Source organism: Antechinus flavipes, chromosome 4 (genome assembly GCF_016432865.1).
Source record: "Antechinus flavipes isolate AdamAnt ecotype Samford, QLD, Australia chromosome 4, AdamAnt_v2, whole genome shotgun sequence".
NCBI lineage: Eukaryota > Metazoa > Chordata > Mammalia > Dasyuromorphia > Dasyuridae > Antechinus > Antechinus flavipes.
The window spans coordinates 152054665-152077851 of NC_067401.1; the positions used below are offsets into that span (position 1 = coordinate 152054665).

General features: G+C 41.6%; 1 protein-coding gene across 3 annotated transcripts in view; it reads left to right on the forward strand.

Moving 5' to 3' along the window:
* Positions 1 to 23187, forward strand: part of SLC39A11 (solute carrier family 39 member 11) — a 508920-nt gene that overhangs the window by 482080 nt on the left and 3653 nt on the right. For all 3 annotated transcript variants that reach the window (XM_051995203.1, XM_051995202.1, XM_051995204.1), the window contains one exon: positions 18820 to 18918. In XM_051995203.1, coding sequence (XP_051851163.1) covers positions 18820 to 18918 — 99 coding nt within the window. The remainder of the gene's footprint in view (positions 1 to 18819; positions 18919 to 23187) is intronic.

Sequence of the window (23187 nt, forward strand, 5' to 3'; positions counted from 1 at the left end):
CCAGCCCTAGGGTAGGTCCCCATTTAGAGGAAATCTCTAGGCAGGGGTCCTCAAACTACGGCCAGCGGGCCAGATGCAACAGCTGAGGACGTTTATCCCCTTCACCCAGGGCTATGAAGTTTCTTTATTTAAAGGCCCACAAAACTAAGTTTTTGTTTTTACTATAGTCCAGCCCTCCAACAGTCTGAGGGACAGTGAACTGGCCCCCTATTTAAAAAGTTTGAGGACCCCTGCTCTAGAGAATACATACAGATAATTGGAGGTGGAAAACGTCTGTTAATAATTGAGGTAATCACAGAAGGTTTCATGGAGAATGTGTCATCCCTGCTAATTCTTAAAAGAAGGTTTTTTGTTTTTTTTTCCCCTGAGGCAACTGGGGTTAAGTGACTTGCCCAGGGTCACACAGCTAGGAAGTGTTAAGTATCTGAGACCATATTGTCTGAGAGCATATTTGAACTCAGGTCCTCCTGACTTCAGGGCTGGTGCTCTACTCATTGAGCCACCTAGCTGCCCCTAATTCTTAAAAGAAGATAAAGGAAGGGTTCTTTGGCAGAGTTGAGGAAGTATGTGCTCCAGGTATAAGGAATATGGCCTGCCCAGTGAATGTGCATAGGCTGGAAAAGGCTTTGAGTTCAGGGAACAGCTCGTTGGCCCATTTGGCTAGAAGATATAGTGCACTTAGAGCAGTAGGAAATAAGGCTGGAGGGGTGGGATCATAGATTTGGAGCTGCAGCCCACAAGTAGTAAGTGCCTACTTTGTGCCAGGTACCATGCTAGGCTCTGGGAATACAAGTAAAAAGAACAAACCATCTCTACTGGCTAAGTGCTAACTTAGAGCTCATTTGATCCAACCAAATCACTTTATGTATGAGGCCCTGATGCCCAAAAAGATGCTGGTGGTTGCAAGGGTTAGGGCCAGGATGGAAGCCAGAGCCTGTAATTATAGTCATAGTTTTTCTCCCCGGTGCACCCCACTGCCTCTGGTAGGCTGATGGGGCCTTAAATGTCAGCCCAAGTATCCTTGAAGTAGCAGGGTGCCATTGAAGGGAATGACTCCCGTCTTCTCGTAGAAGCCTTCCAAGACTCTGAGAGAGGTGTCATACTTTGGAACCGAGTGGCCATGGTTAGATTCTTTGGTAAGACTCTTTGTCTTGGACACATTTAGCAATCGAGAAAAATCTCTCTGGGGTGAGGAGGAGGAAGGGGGAAAAGATGGGTAGGTTCCTTAGAGGTAAAGACTGGCACCTTCCAAGGGAGCCAGTGCTTGTTAAAGTTTCACCCCATACTTCTCCTTTGTGGTCTAAGTCTCACAGCCTTTTTCTGGAGGCTCAAAAAATACCTGAGAACTGACTTTGCTAACCCCAGTCTACAGTGATGGCATTGGGGAGGAGGAGCGAGAAGAATTCACCACCTCCTTCTTCTCTTTGCCTTTCCTCCAGCCTGTTCTCTTCACCTCCGCTCTCTGAAGAGACACCTGCCCTGTAAACTCCTACCCCCATGGGACAGGTTTCATTTGCATGCTAATCACCCTGCCTGTTTATTTTGGAAGGCCCTTCTGCTTGTCAGACAAGCCCTTCTATATACTGAAACACATCCTCCTGTTCCCAGCTGCTGTCAGTAAGCAGCACATTAGATCCACCTGCAAATAACCAAGTATTTCTCACCAGGGCTCTTCTCCCTGGGTGTAATTACTCTTACTCTGAAGGGAAAGAAGGAAGTAGGGCTGCCTTTGAACCCTCTCCATATGCCCTAAGGACTAGTAGATGTTAGAGTTTTCTCTAACAGAGAGGGGGGAGGGAATCCCTATTCTGTATCTTTTGCATTGGTCACAAGCCAGTCAGAAAGAAATGTGACAGATTTCAGTCCATCGCCATTGAGCTCTTATTTCATTCAGCAGCCAGGCATTCAGCTTTAAGATCCCGCCCAGGAGAAAGCAGCCTGCTAGTGGAAAAGAAAGAAGCCTTTCAGTGCCTTTTACTTGGCCCTGAACAGCTACACTAAACAGCCGCTTTGGATTTTCCACTCTGGGTGCTCCTTTTATTGTGTATAAATGATGAGTTCATTTTTGATTTTCCAGATGTGCTTTCCTTGGACAACTTAAGTTTCAGGAAAGGCAGTTTGAGGCTCTTGGCAGCCTCCACTAACATCTGGAGTGTCCACGATTCTATTGTATATTCACAATGGCATCTGCTCACAGGTATATGCACACCTGTTTTGTGAATGCCCTGCTTAGAAACCAGGTTTATTTATCTTAACCTTGCCATTGACTCCTTGTATAACCTCTGGACAATATTTCGGGCCTTAATACTAAGATTATAAAATGGGATATCACTTCTAACACAGAGCAATCAATCAATAAGCACTTAATAAATGCATATTATGTTTTAGGCACCAGGCATACAGAGACAAAAGCAAAAGTATTCCCTACCCTCTGGGGAACTTGCAGTCTAACCAGGGCCAACAATGAATGAATAAGTGAGTGATTAAGCACCTACTATATGCTGTCACTACTATATCACTGTTCTAAGAATTTGGGAAATAAATGAGAGATGATAATAGTCCCTTCCTTCAAGGGGTTTATGTTATAATATGATATATAATATATACAAAAAGGTGCATATAATATATGTGTAATATATTGATATAATATGTAATATATATTATATACAAGGTAATTTTGAGAGGACAGCACTAACAACTAGGACTATCAAGAATAGTATTCTGTAGAAAATGGAACTTAATTTAAGGAAGCAAAGGATTCTCAGAGGCAAGTGAAAAAGGAGCGCATTGCTGGCATGGGGGATACCAGTATAAAGACCCAGAGATGGGAAGTAGAAGGTATATGAAAAAAGAAGAAAGTTTGGTTAAACCAAAATGTTCATGGATAAGCATGATCAGTCAGTTCTGGCAGTGGCAGAGTGCTGGGTTTAGAGTAAAGAAGACCCACTGATCAGTACAGGTTCCCATATCTAAACCTTCCCATGCTGTAAAGTGAGAGAAGTGAAATCAGCAGCATCTCTTCCAGATTTAAAACTCTATGAGCCTTGGGCCCATTTTTAAAGCACTTATCATGTATTAGTCTCCCTGCTAAGCCCTGGGATACAAAGACAAGAGTGAAACAGTCCCTGATTTAGAGGACTTATCTTTAAATACACATGCAATAAAGATGGAGTGGTAGTTTAGGAACTGTGAAGAGCTTTAAATGCCAAACAAAAGAATTTGTATTTGATCTTGGTGGTAAGAGGGTCCCACTAGAATTCACTGAGTAGGAGAATGATAGGATTGTATTTGTACTTTAGGAAAATCAGTTTGGCAGCCAGATCAAACAAAGATGGATTGCAGATTGATTAGGGAGCTCAATAATACATTCAAGAAGGGATGAGGGACTAAATTATATAAGTGTAGTTGTAGGAGAAGGGAGAAGAACCAAGAAAGAGCAGTGTCAAGAAGAGAAAGCAAGCATCCAAGAAACAAAGAGTATCCAACATAAGGGTGGGTTAAGTCTAGAAACCAGACAATACCTTCAAATGGTACTAAGGGGCCAGGAAGCATGAAGTTTGCAAAAAGGCCAGTAGATTTGGGGATTGAGAAATAGGTGATGAACTTTGTTAATGGCTGTTGCAGTTCAATAAGAAAAAGAAGCAAGATTCAAGAGAGTAAAAAAGATAATGAGGAGACAAAATTGAATACAAACCAACTTTTGGTTTTGGCAGAGAAGGGTAGGGATGATATAAAATGAGAGTTTGAGTGAATAGTAGGGTCTAATGCATTTGTAAGCAGCAGGGAAAGAATCAGAAGGAGAAATTAAATATAAGAGATAAGGGAGTGATGAGTTGGGGCAATCTGGTGGAGAAGATGAGATAGCAGATTCAAAGATCTATATAGAAGATTTGGCTTTTGTAAGGAAAAAGATCCCCTCTTCTTCAGAGAATGGAGTAAAAGAAGCAAACAGGAAGACGTCAAAGAGTAGTAAAATAAAGAGATGAGTCAAGGGGGAGCTCACAGGTAAATGGCTTCAGTTTTCATGATAGAATGTGAAGATCAGTTTTGATCTGTGACAGATGGGGGAGAGGTGATATGGGTAGGTTTAGGAAAGAAGAGGTTTAGAAGAGTGAGTGTTAGGAAATTGAAACAACAAATAGCTATTTTTCAAAGTATTTTGAATCCTTTCAAAAAATTGCTTAAATTCTTGCAGATCATAATGTTGGATGGGGTGAATTTTTTTTAATCTGGAGAATTGAATCCTTCCACATCACTTTTTCAGCCCTCTCATTATCCTCCTTTCCTTTTCCTAATGGAAAGATAGTAGGTTCATGAGTTCCATTTTATACATGCATAAATTGAGGCATTAAGGGGCTATTAGTTATCATTAATATTAACCCAGAAGTGAAGAAAGTTTCTTCATTATATCAAGCTTCTGTAAGGAATCCTAGTGAGAGATTCAACTGAGTGTTGGACTTGCCTTTGTGTAAATTTGTTTGCTGAGAACTTTGGAATATGCTTGCAGCTATCTGATAGAACCTTAAGAAGCACAAGAAGGGTAAGCCCCACTTCTGGTCCCTTAATTAATGTGTATCCTTTATGATATGCCTACCTTTATCCTGGAAATCTAGCCAGGTCCTGGAGGAAACATACCCCCCCTCTCCCCCAGCAAAGGAATGGGCAAATATTCTCCTTGGTGGCCCTCTTATGCTGGAGCATCCTATACCTAGGAGGCTGCTAAGTCTCGAGGGTCATGTATCAAATGGGAATACTTAGCATAGTGCCTTCCTTCTTTGTTTTCAGCCTATAAAAATCCCTTAATGGAAAGGGACTCAGAGGATTTGAGCTAGGAAGTCTTCTACAAACTTGCCTAGCAATGGCTCCCATTCAATACCCTGAATAGCTGTCACCATGAGTCCTCCCAGCCAAGAAGTTCAGATGTTGGTGCTTCCTCAGAGTGATGATGATGTATGTCATACGTTGTTATTGTGGCCACTGTGTTTGTTATTTGTGTGTTACTTTTTTGCTATGAGTTTCCTCTTTCCTTATTTAAATCAAGGTTCTGAGCAGTAATAAATGGTTTTCCACTCTCTGTAAGACTTTGCCTGTTGAAATGCAAATTTCAAACATAGATTAATCTTACAGCTTCTTCAAGCTTACCTACGCTGGTCTGCAGTTATATACTTTCCCAGTAGGTTCATCCTTCCCAGGAGAGTGGTACTCAGGGAAGAAATATAAGTATTCTGGCAAATGTTTCCTGAATGGAAATCATATTCTATTGGCAGTAGTGTAGGGCTGGAAAACTTAAAAGATTTTAAATGGATTTCATACAATGGGGAAAGGGATAAGCATTTAAGTGTCTACTATGTGCCAGGCACTGCGCCAAGCACTTGTGCATGTATTATTTCATTTGATCCTCACAACAACTCTTCAAAGTAGATGCTATTGTTATCCCCAAGTTACAGCTGAGGAAACTGAGGCAGACAGACATCAAGTGACTTGCCCAGAGTCACTCAGAGAGTAAGTGTCTGAGGTCAGATTTAAATTCAAATCTGATTCCAAGGCCAGTACTCTATCCACTTTGCCTCCTAGCTTTCTCTACCAGGCAGCCGAGGAGTGTGTGATGGGTGTAAACAGGCTGCAGAATAGAACTAGAGTGAAAGATATAAAAAAGTAAAATGTTTGATAAGAACAGTCCAGTGGGCAGTCCAAAATTCCACTAGTATCTTCCTTGTGTCAGGACAAGCAGGGAAGCCACTTGCATGTTGGGTAAATTCCCCTGTGGTGAACTTATGGGTAGACAGACAAGAATCAGGCAGGATGGACAAGCGTGAATGGGTTGTAGCCTGTGTTAGTCACGGCAAATGCTTCCTCAAGAAGCCAGGGCTTCTCTAGAGTACCACTACCTGCCATGTCTATTGAATGAGGCAATAAACACATGCACAGACATACAGTTTGAAAGACAACAGAACGTGAGAATCTCATCCTCCAAATCAATGGCATATTAGAATCTCAAAGATGGGTTTTCTCCTTTTCTTACCTGACCTGAGCTTTTTTGTTCTTTCTCACCACTTCTCAACCTCCCAATCCCCATTCCCAAGCAGTCCCATATTCTTTTATGCCTCTGGGAAGAAATACTACTTCTGAAAACCAGGCCCTACACTCAGAACCTCATTCCCTCATACTCACGCATGCAGCTCACAGGTGGCTTGCTTGATCACAGAGCACTGGACCTGGAATCAGGAATCCTGCGTTCCAGTTAGATCTCAGACACTTGCTAGTTGTATAACTCTGGGCAAATCACTAAAACTGTTTGCCTCAGTTTCCTCAACTATAACAGGGGGATAACAATAGTTTTTACTTCTCAGGGTTGTCAAAGAGAATATAATAATAAGATACTGAGCACAGCGCATGACACATGGTAAGAGCTACATAAATATTAGCTACTATTATAGCTATTATCGTACTTAAACAGAAAAGTAGCAGAAGAAGAAGTGGATTTGGTATCAGAAGCCTAGTTTCATCTCCCAGATCTGTACTACTCTGCAACTTTGAGGAAATCTTTTCATGTTTGTGGCTTGCCATCTCCTCATCCATAAAATGGGGGGAGGGAGAGAGGGGGATTTGAACACAATTTTTCTGTGCCCTGGATCCCTCTGGCAGTCATTTTTTAAACATGTACAATCATGTAAGACATTTTCATATTAGTAATTTTCTACAAGACTCAAATAAAAGAAAGAAAAAGAATAGCATACTTCAGTCTATATTCAAATATATCAGTGCTTTCTCTTGAGGTAGATAATCTGTTTCATTATTACTCCTTTGGAATTCTCTTGGATCATAGTATTACATACAATAGCTAAGTCAGTCACAGTTCTTCATTAAACAATTGCTGTTACTGTGTGCAATGTTCTCCTGGTTTTGCTCACTCCTTTTTGCCTCAGTTCATGTAACTCTTTCCAGGTTTTTCTAAAAATTATCTTGCTCATCATTTCTTATAGCACAGAATAATTTAGTCATTCCCCGATTGATGGACTTCTCTGCCATTTGCAATTTAGAATGTTTTTCTTAAAATATTTAGGATTGCCAAGGAATACAATTATGTTGAAATACAGGCATCTGCATTAAAAAAAAAAAAAAAAACAAATTCACAAATCTCCACATTAAGAATCTCTGCACCAGAAATGTCTAAAGAGTCATTGGCAGCTCTAAATCTTACAGTCTTTTGGATATTGCATATTTGGACGTGGCTCTGTCCAGCTTATTGTCGACATTAAGGGGTCTTAAGCAATAGTGCAGAGGGTTCTCCGGAATACATTCCTATCAGAGGCTCAGAAATGCCTAGAAACAGCCTTGCACCTAATGTGGTTGGCCATTTTCCCTGGCAAGTCTCATTCCAAGGATGCCAGCCCTTGGCAAGATTTAGTTTTGGCATTTGCCCAAGTGAGTCATCATTTGGCATTTTCCCTTAATGTCCCTTCCCCCTACTTGAAGATATCCTTCCAGAAGCACTCAGTGCCCCCATACTTTTTACTTTTAACTCCCCACTCAGAAATGCCTGCAGTGAGCAGTGTTTCCTGATTCCCAGATTCTCTTCATCAAAACTCCTTTTCCCTCCTGACCCTTCCCTGCTAGCTACCCAACCAGTCACCTAATTTGAATGACAGTATTCATGGCTGATGATTTGTCATCATAGACATTTAGAATTGAAAGGGATCCCTTACCCACAACAAAAGTTAAATAAACGTTCGTTAAATTGAAAACTAAATTAAAGATCATTGAATCTAGTATCCCCATCTTACAGATGAGGAAACTGGGGATCAATGAGATGGCTTGCCCAAAGTCAGGAAGTTTATGAAGCACCTTCTATGTTCCTGGCACTATTTTAATGCTAGAAAGTCAGGATCACTGACACACCAAAAACTGTGACCCTTGTTTTATTATTGTTCATTCAGTCATGTTCAGCTCTTCATGCCCCTGTGAACCACAGTATGCCCTTGCTGTCATTGGGGTTTTCTTGGCAAAGATACTGGAGTGATTTCTATTTCCTTCTCCTGTGGATTAAGACAAATCCAGGTGAAATAACTGCCCAATCACACAGCTCAGAAGTTTCTGAGGTCAGATTTGAACTCAGATCTTCCTGACTCCAGGCCCATTACTCTGCGCACTGATTCACTTGGCTGCTGCCTGACCTTTGTTTGGGAAATGTTAAACATCCATGGATCATTGATTCAGAGCCAGGAGGCATCAGAGAGATCATGCAATCCAGTCCCCTCATTTTACAGGTGAGCAAATTGAAGCCTAAGGTCACCCAGATAATGCTGGGCAGAGAGGTGAGATGGCAACTGGGCCCTGTACCTGCATACAGGATGTCCCTAAACTCTCGGTACAGTTTTAAGCTGTAGAGCTATTAAAACTTTTTTAAATTAAAACCTTTTGTTTTCAAAACACACGCATAACAAGAGAACTGTTCGGTTCTGCAAATATGTATTGTATCTAGGATATACTGCAACATATTTAACATATATAGGACTGCTTGCCATCCTGGGGGGGGGGGAGGAGGGAGGGAGGGGAAAAAACGAAACATAAGTGATTGCAAGGGATAATGTCGTGTAAAAATTATCCTGGCATGGATTCTGTCAATACAAAGTTATTATTAAATAAAATAAAATTAAAAAAAAAAACACATGCATAGATAATTTTCAACATTCACCTTTGCAAAACCTTATGTTCCAAAAATGTTTCCCTCTTTTCCCTCACTCCCTCCCCTAGACAGCAAGTAATCCAATATATGTTAAACATGTGTAATTCTTCTGTACATATCTCCACAATTATCTTGCTGCACAAGAAAAAAAAAACAGATCAAAAAGGAAAAAGATGAGAAGGAAAACAAAAAGCAAGCAACAACAACAAAAAGAGTGAAAATGCTATGTTGTGATCCACCCTCCGTCCCCACAGTCACTGTCTGGGTGCAGATGGCTCTCTCCACTACAAGTCCATTGGAACTGGCCTGAATCGCTTTGCTGTTGGAGAGAGTCACGGCTATCAGAACTGATCATCGTATAATTTTGCTGTAAGCTATTGACACTTAAGCTGCACTAAGGCTTTTGGGACACCTGTCCGAGTAAGGGAGGAGGGAAGATCACACTCAAACCTTCGAGGATACCTCCCTCTGTCAAACATGTCCTGAGTCACAGGTTGTAAGGGCATTTAGGAAAGCGTGGCAGTCTGGGGTCTGAGAAGAAATATCATTTGCCCTTTTTTTTGTTGCTGAGAGGGAGAAGGCCGCAGGAGCCCACGGTCCTGAGCACATTCCCTATGGCCTGACCTCCCAGGGGTGCACCTGCTCCACTCTGGAGAGGGTGTTTGACCCCGAGGGAGTGCATGCGAGGTTTATCTCCTCTTCCCATCTCAATTGGCCTGAGGTGTGACAACCCAGCCATGAGAGAGAGAGGAGAGAGAGAGAGAAAATCTTTTGCGTGCTAAGCCAGCTCCATTTAACAGCTAGGGCGGGTGTCAGGCCCCTGCGGTTAGCACCAATCCTCTTCCCACCTGCAAGCTGATCAAACACCTCAACAGACAGCCTGAGTGGGAAGCCAGTGATGTCATCAGGAGGCTGAACAATCAGGCCTTTCACAGCAAGGTGATAACAATCAAAACAGTATGTAAGAGCCTGCCACACAAGAATACACATGCACATTGTACACTGGGAGGAGGAATTGAAAGTCAAGTGAAAAGGGACTTGTTTCTAATATGTAGCTCTATTTTCAAAACCAGCTTGCCAGAGAATAGACCCTTCAGAACAAGACTTTGGACTCAGAGGAAACTTCCTGTGCTTGACCTTGAAAAAGAGTAGAGGTGCCCCTATCTCTTCCCACTCCTCCCACATCCCCACCTGGCTCTGATACCCTTCTCACTCTAGGAAAAAAGGATGAGGGAAGCTAAATAATCATTTCCCACTGTGGAGCAATATTCCACCACTGCCCCAGCCTTCTAGAACTCAGGATCTTCTGGTGTTTGAAAATGAGAAAAATGAAATAAATTGTATTCATAGTTTCATATTCTCCTCAAGGAACCCTCTATAAGCCCACAGGATGGATGTCCCCTGATTCTACAGTCTCTCTCTCTCTCTCTCTTTCTCTCTCTCTCTCTCTCTCTCTCTCTCTCTCTCTCTCTTCTCTCTCTCTCCTCTCTCTTTTTTCCCCACTTTCTACTTTTCTTCCTCTCCTTCCTCTCTTTCTTTTCTCCCTCCCCCCAAATTGATGCTTTAGGGGCCAAGAGATCCGGGAACCATCTCTTTAGCTGGAATGAAGACACCAGTAATAAGATAAATGAAATCCAAAATAATTTTTAACAATTTGCTCTTAAATTTTAACACTCTGGATTCTTATGAAGTCCCATGGAAACAATGCCAATTAAATGATTTTTTCCTTCTGGTCATCAATGAATGAATATTTACAAGACCTTTTTCCCAGTCTTCTTCCAGGTTTTTTCTCCCTAGCAGGACCTGACAGCACCCCTACTTATTAGCCTTAGAGTGCCATGCAAAGCTTGCCCTTTGGAACCCCTAGCTCTCTTTCAGGTTCAGTTTAAGCATCTTTTCCCATCCATCTTTCCTAATACCAACCCCACCCCCAGTTACTAATGCCTCCTTCCCTCCCCCATTGTACTGTATTTATTTTGCATATCATTCGTTGATGCATATTTGTACATGCTTTCCCAGCCCTAGAATGTAAACTTTTTGAGGACTGGGATTTTTTGGGTTTTGTCCGTTTCCCTAGGGCCCAGCTCTCTGTGTGGCACTTAATAAATTCTTGCTGAATTGAATTGAATTAGAACTACCTTGAATACATTTGATATAAAGGACTGAAGCTCTTCTTTGGTAGAATGCAGACATCAACATTTTCTTTACAAGGTGGTGAAGTCCTGCTTCAGGAGAGAGGGACACCCATTGGATTTGATGGCTTTGGGAGGCCTCTTCCCACCAAAAGACATGGCTCCCTGATCTCTTGGCTTCTAAAGCATCAAAAGGGGGGAGAGACGGGGAGAGGGGGAAACAGAGAGATAGAGAGAGACAGAGACAAAGAGAGAGAGAGAGCTTGTCTAGCAGAGCAATAATGAGAAAAGAGCTGGTTTCTGGTGCTGATTATTGCAGGAAGGAGGTACAGCCTCCTTTTAGAACCTTCACAAATGTCCAGACCTCCCAAAAATATTCCTCCTGCTTAAACAGAGAGGTTCTCTCCTAAGTGAAGGATTTCAATCTAGAAATCCAAGAAATGAATTCTTTGGAAACCTTTCAGTACTGCACTGTCAACACTCACTCCTGCCTTCCAAGGATGTGAATGATGGTCATCAAAACAAAATCCTATGCTTGGCCTGAGGATGAACTCCTATGGGATTTAGACTCTTTGGTTTTCTGAAAACAGCAGTCCACACATCTGGCTATGGATCAGGAACAGTCTGTCTTTGATATACATTGCTGTCACAGGGTGGGGTTGTTCAGAGGGCTTTGGGATATTTTATACCCCAGTGGCCTTTGAAGTGGTCCACCTTTTGTTTTGTTCAATGGTCCACTGAAGAGCCGTGGGATGCCACTGGACACCAAGCTCTGCTTTTACCCTGTTCTGTTCTAAATTGTCACTAAATTGTCTAAATTCCCTAGTAGACCCTACCCTGTGGGCATCAGAGAAATTGCATGATTTGTTGAATAGAGGCTGTCATATTAGCATCCATGCTGGCCTATTGATATGGAGATGAAAGAGTCAGAAACCCTGGGTGTCTACAGCTCTCTTGGGTGGGGGAGGACTCTGATTTGATGCATTAACATGAAGTCTAATTCTCTGTATGCAGGAGGCCTATCGGCTTCTTTTGGACCCAGTACAGATGTAATAGCTTTGGAGAAAATCCCTTGAATTAACAGAAGTCTTGCTGCAAAGCTGGCAGAGGACCTGAGTTCAAATGTTGGCATTGCTATTTATTGCTTTGGTGACTCCGGGCAAGCCACTATTCCTCTGGGCTTCAGTTCCCTTATCTTTAAAATAAGGAGGTTGGACTTCTTAACTTTTCTGTGGATGCCCTTTAGCAACCTGGTGAAGCCTATAGACCAATTCTTAGAATATTGTTTTTAAATGTAAATATAAGGGAGCTTTTACAAGAGGAATGTTTATTTCAAAAAATAATCACAAATATATAACCGTAGGAAATAGTATGATTGTATATTTGTGATTATTTTTTGAAAATAAACATTCTTCTTGTACTGCTTCCTATCTACCAACATGTGGGAGGCATAATCCTTCCCCCTTTCCCATGCTACCATTTGAGACTCTGGATAGGAGAAAGGAATTAAGACTGATAGCTTATCTCAGTTGTTCTAAAGCACACCCTGTAATCTTGGCTGCAAGGTCACCATGGCTCTAACTCCTGCCACTGAGAAGCATCTTCGGCACCTGCGACTGAGGACAAACAAGACAGAACAGAAATAAACCTCAGGCCCACTCCATGAAGCTGGGGTAGAAAAAAGGAAAGCAAATCAACTTAGGTCCATGGTATCCAAGAAGGGCATAGCAACTAGGAGCACAACAGAAAAGAAATAGGAAAGACTGGGTCTCACCAGTTTTAAACATAAAGGCAGCAATTAAGGAAGGCTAATACCATCCAGGATGTAGGGTCAGGGACACAATGGACTTCATGGTAAACAAACTGAGCGAACTCAAAGCAGGGTTTTATATAAAATAAAACAAATAGGATTGTAGAGGAAACCAACTACAATGATAAAAAGTTAGCAAATTTTTTTGAGAAAATGTTCACAATCCCTTCTCCTCCCACACACATCAAGATTAAGAATCCCCCTGACTAGATTTCTTGGGTCCCTTTAAATCTAAATATTAGGAAAGTTCTGAGCCAGCAGCCCTTAGAAATGAGACAGACTCAAATGCTTGCAGCTCTCTTAAAGTAAAAAGAGAAATTTGGGCCCATGAATGCAATTTTTTTTCCCTTTTGCAAGACCCTGTATTTAGGATTAATGGTATTTCTGAGAAGGAACAGAAAAAATCATTTTATGGCAGGAAAAAAAATCAGTCTAGTTTAAAGTGAGTCTAAGTAAAAAAAAAAAAATGAATTATAGGGTTCAGTTCAGCTGTTTGTCCCTCCTTCCTCTTTTTATGGATAAGATTGTTGTTGTTTGTCCTTCTTGAAGAGGACAGATGGCCCTGCTTGCAATGCAACCTTTGATTTTTTAAGATAATTGAGGTTGAGTAAGGGCAATGATTTCCACAAAGTCACACAGTTTATGAGCATCAAAGTCTAGACTGGAACTCAGAACTTCCTGCCTCCAAATTCAGCCCACTTTCCATGACACCATAGTGCCTGTCAGTGTTGGGAAGCAAAACTGTCGAGCCAGACCCTACAGTTCAGCCCCACTTACCCGGAGTCTGCCAGTTCCATACCTGGAACCAATTTGGATAACTAGTCCCTATGAATGGGAACCATTTTTCCTATTCATCTCTCTTTGGCACATCACAGCTTTCTGACTCTGGCTTCTCTGTCTGTTGGAGCTTCGTTGCCAGTGGAGGCTCTCTGAGTCAATATTTGTGAGTAAACCTAGGACCTTCCCTCGGCCTTCACTCCCTCATCTCCCCCCGACTTCTAGCTGCTGCTGCTACTAAACGGCTTGAATTGTTCCTTTGTGTACTTTCCCCAGACAGGGAACAAATTGTCTATTGCTGTCCCTTTAAGGAAAGAGATCCACATCTCCCCCTTCCCCCCTCCCTCCCCTGCACCTCTGCTTCCCAGCTCCCAGGGTCCTTGAATAGAGCTAGGCAGAAAATGAGCTGCTTTGGGGGACCCGAGGTCCAATGGACTCTTAAGGGGAAAGAGCTGATTGGGACAGTGGATTGGAGAGGAGCTGAAATAGAAGGGTTCATACATAGGGACTTCCAGAGTGGGACCCCCTTGGGTTAGCCAATCCAAAGTGTAAATTGTTTTTTTTTAAATATCGACTTGATTTTCCAAGATCCATTTCCATTTTCCATGTTCATCCCTCACAGGTTTCTGCTACCTAGAATGCTGTACTCCACTCTGCCCTTTCAACACCCAAATTCCCAGGAAATTGGTGTTTTGTTATGTTTCTGGGAAATATGAATTTATTTCTAATTGCCTACATAATTAGGAAGGTTTGCTGGTATTGCCTTCTTCCAATAAAAGAAAAAGGGAAGAGGCATGTAGAACAAATAAGGAGGATGTTTGGGGTTATGACTTGGGAGAGCTTTGTCAGTCCATGTTCCTCCCTTCCCTCTCTTGAAACTTCTTTTATGAGGAAACACAATTGGACCTGGGTGGAAAGTAGCCAAAAGGAAGGGCTTTGGGTTTATCCAGCACACCCTTTGTTTGGGGGTGGAGGGGTCTTCAGGAGTATATTCTCTTCTTCCATCTACTCCTGAGGGAATGAAAGGAAGCTGTATAATCTGTGGGCCAAATCTAAGGGCTCCACAGAGGTAAGAACTTGTTCCCAGGCACCTAGCTCACCTCCCCTAGGATGTCCTTACCCCCAGAAACAGTTCACTTGTGCACAAGCTTCCAAAACAGCTAAAACCATTCTGCCTCCCAGACTGCCCCTCCTCCCTTCTCTCTCCCCTCCCCCATTTCTCCCCTCCTTTCCCTTCTTCCCTGCTTCTCTCTCTCCTTCCTCCCCAGCTCTTTCTATCCTGCTGGCCCCTTCCTGGCATTTCTCACAGGATCTCCTTGTTATTGCAAGCCAGGCCAGGGGGGTGAAGGGTCATGGTGGGGCCTGGTTTGTCACTGGGGCCAGTGCTTGGGGGGGAGGAGGGAAGCTGGTGCTTTTTCTTAAAGAACCCCTTCATTCACGCTTGCCTCTGCCTCCCATTAATTTGTAGTGCACCAGACTAGTAATAGTGTCTTTGTGCTACTGCTTGGGAAGGAAAAAACAACACAGACAGCAGCTTCACTGTGTCCTAAAAGGGATGTTTTTTTCCCTTGCTTTTCAATACTGTTTTGGATTTTCATCCCTGTCCCTGTTGGGGGAAAAAACCTCCATTCCCTCCCACTGCTTTCCCTTAGTGAAATACCCAAAGAGGAGATAGCTCTCTGGCCCTGCTTGCTCTGGGATCCTGGCAGGTAGCACATACAGCTGAGTTAGGAGCTGCCAGCAAAAGGAAGCAGCTGGAATGTGGGGAGGGCATTTGGGAACCTAGGGTGGGCTGTGTACAGGCAAGCTAAGGCTGCAGCCCCAGTACCACCTGTTTAGCCCTTCACCTGGCATTCTCCCACCACCCTCCTTGGTGAGTTCCTCAACCTTCTCAAGACCCTGCTCAAGGCTTGTTTCCCTGACTGAATTCTAGCCACTCCCAGAATCTGCATCCCCTTTAACAACAAGCAGTATTTTTCCCCAATATCCATAATAGCATAGCATTTAGATAATATTATGAGGCTTATAAAGCTCTTTTCATATACTATCTCATGTGATCCTCATAAGAACTCTGCAAAATGAGTAGTTGTAGTATTTTCCCATTTCACAGATGGAGAGACTGAGGCAGGCAGTGAATTGCCCAGAGTCACACAGCTGAAAGTGAACTCAGATCTTCCTGATTCCAGGCCCAGTGCTCTACTCACTGTGCCACGTAGCTGTCCTGATGCCAGATGGTTATGATATAACCTGATATCATGATATCTGAAAGATAGAATGGGGAAGGGAGAAGAGACAGAGGGAAAAAGATAATGAGGTGACTGTATCCCCATCCATGATTCTGAATCATGACCCCCCCAATTTTTTTTTGATGAAATGGACAGAGCTTTGAGACATAGAAATGACATGGCCCTGCCACCAAGATCTAATCAGTATACAACAGATCCCTATTTAGCAAGACAATGAAACATTCATTGGGCAGGGTTAGGTGGTGGAACCTCATGTGAGGCCATGAAAATAAAGGTGAGCTAGAAGGGGAGGTGGTGGTAAAAAATAAAATAAAAGAGAGCAGAGGAAAGGGATAAGAGAAACATATGTCTCCAGCCCTTGGGAATCTTAGAATCTCCTTGGTAAGACAGGAGACCCCACAGGTAGTAAACTCAAGAGCTTTACACACGGATGAACCTGGGCTCTTGGGGTACAAGCCCTAACCCAGAAAGGGAGGGCCCTCTGGAAGGGAGTGCCACCTAGTTAGACTTGAAAACACACTGGCCTAGCTTAGGGCAGGGCAGAGTTATGTATAGAGTCTTGCCAGAGATAATAAGGCCAGGGATGAAGAATGGGGTTTCTGTGCTGCTAGATGGCCTGTGGAAAAGGGCTCACAGAACCTGCCTTGTAGATGCTTGTAGCCAGTTTGAGAACCTCAGAGCTAGATTCTTAAATAAGAGGTTCTATCTCTATTTGTGTGGGTGACCTGGGGCAACATCTGAGCTGAAGTCCCCTGTCAGTAAGGAATATTACCATTTCCTCTTGGTACAGTAGAAGGAAAATGTGCAGAAGTTCTTTCTAACTGAGTTCTCCATAATGATAAGGCATTCTGGTATTTATTCTGTCTTTCATCTTCATCCTAATATCTTTCATCCTACCTTTCTCCTGGCTCCTTCTGCTTATGAAAGAAAAAGAGAAGGAAGGAAGGAAGGAAGGAAAAAAGGGAGAAAAGGAGGGAGGGAGGAGAGAAGTAAGGAAAGTATGAGGCAAGAAAGAAGGAAGGAGGGAAGCATGAAGGGAGAAAGGAAGGAAAGTCCCTTGACCTTGCCTCTCTCAATAAGCTATTATACTACGTTTTCCCCACCCCCACTCTAGTACTTCTATTTCCTGAAACCAGTCCACAATTCCACAAAATCTGGGTACCTTCCTCATCATTTACTAAAATTTCTCTCTGCAAAGTGCCCCAATTATAGCTTAATTGCCAAATCCAGTGGCCTCTATTTTATTTTATTTTTTTAATTTCTCAATTCTTACCCTCCTGGATATTTCTCTGACACTTCCTTCATAATAATCTCACTTCCGGTTCTCCTCCCACATATCCAATCACTCTTTTTCCATTTCCACCTTCTGCTTATTAAGTGTGATGTCCCTGAAGGATATTTCCTTAACTCTTTTCTTTTTATATACTTTCTCTTTTAGCTATCTTATCTACTCTCTTATCATATCTATGTTGCTGATTCTTAAATCTCTGTATACAGATCCACATTTTTCCTGAGATCTGACAGACATTTTCATCCAGCGTTCCCTTTGGCATTCCAAATTAAACATGTCCAAAAAAAAAAAAAATTAAACATATCCCAAACTAAACTCACTAGAATTTTTCTCCTAAAATCTGTTCTTCCCTACCCATCAACTTCCCTTATTTTTATTGCTGATAGCATCCTTCTCTTAAATCACCAAGGTTCAAAATCTCAGCATCCTCTCTAACTCTGCCTTATCCCATTCCCACATCCAGTCAGTTGTCAAACCCCTTATATTTTACCTCCACAGTGTCCACAGTGAATCTATCTTGTTTTCTCCAGTCACCTATTTTCCTCATCCTACCTCTCCCCATCCAATGACAATGGTTTCATTCCCCGATGTTAAAGTATTCTAGCTGCTTATTACTCTTACCTATCCTTTTGATACTGAACAACACCCCTCCTCCCATACCCAACCACAGTTATAGGCTTGTCTCCTCCATTTGAATGTAACTCCCTGAAGGCAGAAACTGGTTTGCTTTTTCTGTTATATCCAGTGCTAAACACAGTGTTTGACACATAGTAAATTAATAAACGCTTGTTGATTGGCCAGTAACTATATTTATCACCAGAGCCAAGAAAATTTTATATTAAACAAAATTATCAATAAATTCTCTTATACATGCAATAACGTAATTTCCAAATGTTTATGGCATGCCTAGCAGTCATGTGCCAAGGTACAGCCTTTGAGAGCTGAACATGATCTAAAAAAATATCTAATCGAATCCACATCTGAGTAGGAATCCTTTTTACAATGTGTCTGAGTCAGTTAGTCTTTAATTAAGAACCTCTAGCTATTGAAAACCAAAAAAAAAGTACCCTTTCCATATTTAAATAGCTTTCTTTTCTAATAGTTAAAATTAATTTTTTTCTTATAATGTCACTCTTAATTACTAGAGGCTGTCTTGTGGAGCCTCATAAAGTAGGTTTGATCCTTCTTTTACTTGATAGAAATGTCAGATGCTTGAAGATGGCTATCATATCCTCTCAAAGTTTCTACTGGGCACACAGTAGAAAAAAGAACATTTTTTTGAATTGAGAGACCCAGGTTTAAGGCCTGGTTCTACCAGTTATGACCTTGAGCAAGTCCCACATAAAAAATTAAAAGTTGAAAAAGATAATCTTTGAGGGTCCCCTAGTTCCTTCAAATTGTCTTAGAACAATATAATTTCACTTCTTTTTTGTTCCCAGATGGTACCTTAGTTTGTTCATTGGCATTCATAGTTAGTTCTTAAATATGATACTCAGAATGAAACATAATATCCTTAGCACAGTGCTGGAATACAGTAGGCTTCTAATAAATGTTTATTAATTGATTTGTTGGATTAATCAGGGTAAATTATAATGGATTGATCATCTTCCTCTTTCTGGACACTATACCTTTCATAGAATAGCCTATAGTTAAGTATTTTATATATGAAAAAACAGTACTAATCCTCTCCCACCTTCATGACCAACAAAGACAGTGTACAGCACCATCTCTGAACAGGTGAGTGATACCTGAGAGGCCCCATGTGGATTTTTGGCAACAGTGCTTACCTTCATAATCCATTCCAGGGTTTTGTTTTGTTTTTTTCTGAGGATCATGGTCCCTAACAACAAACATTATGTGTTTTCTTGGTCTTTTAGGAATCTAGCTGTTGGAATTGGGATCCAGAATTTCCCTGAGGGCCTGGCTGTCAGCCTCCCACTTCGTGGTGCTGGATTCTCAACCTGGAGAGCCTTCTGGTAATGTCCACTCCCAAAGGACAGGTCCTTTTGCTGTGGAACTGGACCAAAACCAGAAACACTAATGTGTTTCAGAGTGTGAATAATCTAAAACACCTCGAATGAAAGCCTGAACTTTCTTCTTCCTTCTTCTTCCTCTCTTGCGTTCTGTATCTCCCAGCCCATCCCCCAGGGCTGATTGATTCTGAGAAACAGTATGTTCTCACTGAATGGAGAGATGTCCCCACTGTAGCGCTTCCCTTTAAAATATGTCCCCCTCATAAAGTGGATGAAATGGCAAGTTGGAATAGGATTGAATGCTGGAGCCCACACTGGGAACTTAGGTTCCCCCTTACCTTCCAGGCACAGAAGGAATTTAAGGAATAGTACTCCATGGGTAGTACAGTTACCTTTACCCTGTTGGTTCTGTTTTGCTTCCAGGGCCTATCTGTTGTAGGTCAAAGGATGCATGTATGTGTATATGTGTTATTAATTTTTTCTCTGATTAGAGTAACTTGCACTTGCCCAAGGGTACAGATTCATTGTTTCCCTAATAGTAAATACATGTGGTACTTTCAAATGGAATCATCCCTAACTTGAACCCTAACCTAACCTTTATTCCTCCTCCCCTCCTACCTTACCATGCTGAAGCTGGGAAATATCTTTTCTCCAGAGATCAGAACTTCTCCCTAATTTTGACCTGTGCCAGAATTAATGACAAGACAAGGATAGAGAAGCTACCAAATTATCTTTTAAATAAAGGGTATGTATTGGGGAGCAGGGATAACTTGAAAGGGTAGTGAACAATGAGGAGAATGATGTTTGAATAAGAGGGAAGCTCATGCAACTTGGATATCAGCTAGTTTTCCTGAGTTTACTTGCCTCCCAAAAGGAGAAGAAATCTTTCACCAGCATAATAGAGATGAGCTCTGAGATAATCTGTTGTTGACAGATGAGTGGAGAGGAACCCAAAATTCCCTCTGGGTTTCTTATAGTCTAATCATGCTTGCTCTTGTGGATGAGCAAGAAGAGCCATCCTCAGCTTCTAGTCAGGTCCCACCGTGTGTATCTAGCGCTCACCAGGTCATAGAGGAAGGGCTGCCAGAGGAGCCAGCACACAAAGTTGTGTGCCTACTTCCCTGAAAGTGCCTGCACTTTCTCCTTCCAGTCAGATTACCAGAAGGCTGTTCTTTCCTTTTTCCAGTTTCTGTCTCTCTAAAGCCCCTAAAAACAGAAAGCTACATTCCAAACCCCATCACCAACAGGTGGATTCTGGGTTAACATCTGCTTGAGTCTTTCATCTCCAGAGCAACTCCATCCAGATGAGGAACCCACAAAAGTAGGACTAAAAGGAATAGTGAGAAATCACCTGGTTTGTCTCTCTCTTTCCACCTGCACCCAAATGGATTTATAGCCTATTTATAGAGCTTATTAGAAAGAAAGAAAAAATGGTACCATTCTGGTAACTTCCCTTTCAGGGATTTCTTTCTTTTATCTAAATCTATAATTACTTGGGCCAACATTATAGATTGAAAGGAATTTTAGAAATCATCTGGTCTAACTACCTCATTTTACAGATAATGAAACTGAGGACCAAATACAAATTGTTACTTGTCCAAGGCCACAACATAGTAAGGAACATTTTCAAGACCTATATTCAAGGAAAAGAGAAAACAGTGAATCTCTTATCTTCTAAATTAAAAGCACATTTTGATTTGAAGACCACTGCAAAGTCATGAAGGGTTCTAGACTTCAAAGTCAGAAGACCTGGATGCAAATTCTCTCTCAGATGCTTCCTGGGCAAGTCATTAAATTTCTATATGCTTCAGGTAACTTCCAAGGCTTTATCTGTTAATTTCACATACTGCTAAAAGTTGCTTCCCTCAAAGGAAGCTTCCCACACTTATGAAATCACAAAATCAAAGATGCTTCTTGTCTTTCCAGAGTAAGTCAGATTCATAATGATCCCAATAATCAATGATCTCATATCCAAAATTTGTTTAAAAAAAAAAAAGCTTTCATATTTTTCTTTTAGTGGTTTAGACTCTATTGCTCATTTCTTCCTTACAACCTCACTACTTGAGAAGGAGTTGTTCCCATTTTTATAGATGGGAATAATTTATAAAAATGACATTAATTCTAGGAAAAGAAACTGATTTTGGACTTTGGACTTGCTTAGTACAGTTCCTGACTGTCATTGTAATTGCTTAATAAATATTTGTTAACTTGACTGGTCAAACTTTATATATATATACATATACACATACATATATATATATATATGTATGTGTATATGTATATATATATATATAATATTTACATATATCATATATAGCTATATATAACATATATGTAAAAGCTATAGAGTTTATAAAACTAGACCCCTTGTCTCAGATCTTTTAGGTAGGGGCTTTTTTTGGGGGGAAGGGGTAAAAGCACATTTGTCTTAATTCTTTCCCCTTTTAAGGACCTTTTGATATTTTAGGACATTTTTCTTTCAGGAGCACTCAGTGGGCTTCAAGGGATAATGATTTTAGGGGAAAAGTTATCATTCCTATTGCTTTCTCCCAATGGTTCTACCAATGTCCTCCATGAGGACAGGGCTATTTTTATTTCTATCTTGGAATTCCTCCTACCCAGCACAGTTCTTGGCATACAATAGACACACTTAACTCTTTGAACTAAGTTGAATTGGGAGCACTGACAGTCATCTTTGAATAGTGAACCTACATTAAGCAAAGGAGGAAGCTGAGGATTGTGGTCAGTTTTCAGACCTCGAGCTCCAACATTTTTCCCTCCCTCTTAGTCTGGGCTCAAATTCAAACCTACTTTTTCCTGACATGAAAAAGCTGAGGGTATGAACTCTCTGTAAACCACGGGACAACAGGATTGCTGGTATGTGTTTCAAGGGTATGGAGGATAAATTAGAAGTCAAAGCCAGGGCAGGGAGAACTCTCTTCCTCTGAATATTCCCTGTAGTTAAAAGTAGTGCTTACCACCTCATGTAGCCAGGTAACCAAAATCTGCCCCCAAACTCAAGGAGACAAGGAGAAAAGTACAGCCTCAAGCTACTGCTTCCTTTATCTTCATAACATTTTGAGAGCTAGATCTGAGTCAAAGCAACTCCCTCCCATTTTACAGATGGGATGACTGAGGTCTAGAGAGGTAGTATAATTTGCCTGAGGCTGCACACAACCAAGAAACTAGGATTCCTGATTCCCCTCTGGCATTCTATTTGTGAGCATTACTGTTTTATCTCTCAGGCCCAGGCCATGGCATAAGTTATGGATGCCCCCTGTACTTTGCTGACATGGTCTTTGAGAACTTGGAATCACTGGACTGCCACAAGGTGGCTGGCATCTGAGTGGGTGTCCAAATTCCTTTGTTATGTGACTATCTCAAGGGACAGTGAGTATCCCAAGTTGAGCAGGAGTTCCTGGGAATTCCCACCGGGATCACAATATGTCCTCTGCCTAGTGCTGTGAAGGGTGTCTTTAGGTGGATGTTATTGCCAAGGTATCAATAGGGCTGGGAAGCAGATGGGAGGTTGACTGGGAGCCAGGAAGACTTTGATATAAGTCCACATGTACTGGCTGTGTACATGCGAAGTCACCTAAAGTCTTTTTAGCATCCCAGATAATTCTCTCATTCAGCTATCTATCTGGGAGGAGGAAGTTTCCACTCCAAGAGTTCTCCCACATTGACGAGAACACAGATCTGTACCAAAAAGAACCAGAAGAGACTTTTAGAGGAAGCAAAAAGGAAAAGCTCATAACCCCAAGGGGAAATTGGAGGATGAAGGAAGAGCAGGGAGGGGATAATAATCAGAAGGCAAAAGTGGGAATTTTCTAATTTGTGTGACCTAGGAAAAACACTTAACTCTTCTGAGTTTCTCTTTCCTTATCTAAAATGCTATGCCCTGTCAAAGAATTAGACCTGTGAGATTTCTTTCCAGCTCCAAATCTGTGCCCCTATAAACTGAATGCTGCTCCTGATCAAGCCATTCTGAAGTTTGAGTATGAAAAGGGAAGGAACTGTCTTGGGTTGAAATAGAAAAAAAGTATTTAACAGAATGGCTCTGTGAGAAGCTAAGAATGAATCATAGAGATTTTTTTGAAAAATGAACATTCTTTTTTTTCTTAGCAACCATCAACCCAAGCAAATATTCAAATATATAAAGAATTTTAAACATTAATTCAAACATTTATTAAGTATCTATGAGATGTGAGGCCCTCTGCTTTATAGTGGGGATACAGGTACAAAATCAAAAATGTCTTAAGTGCTTAGATT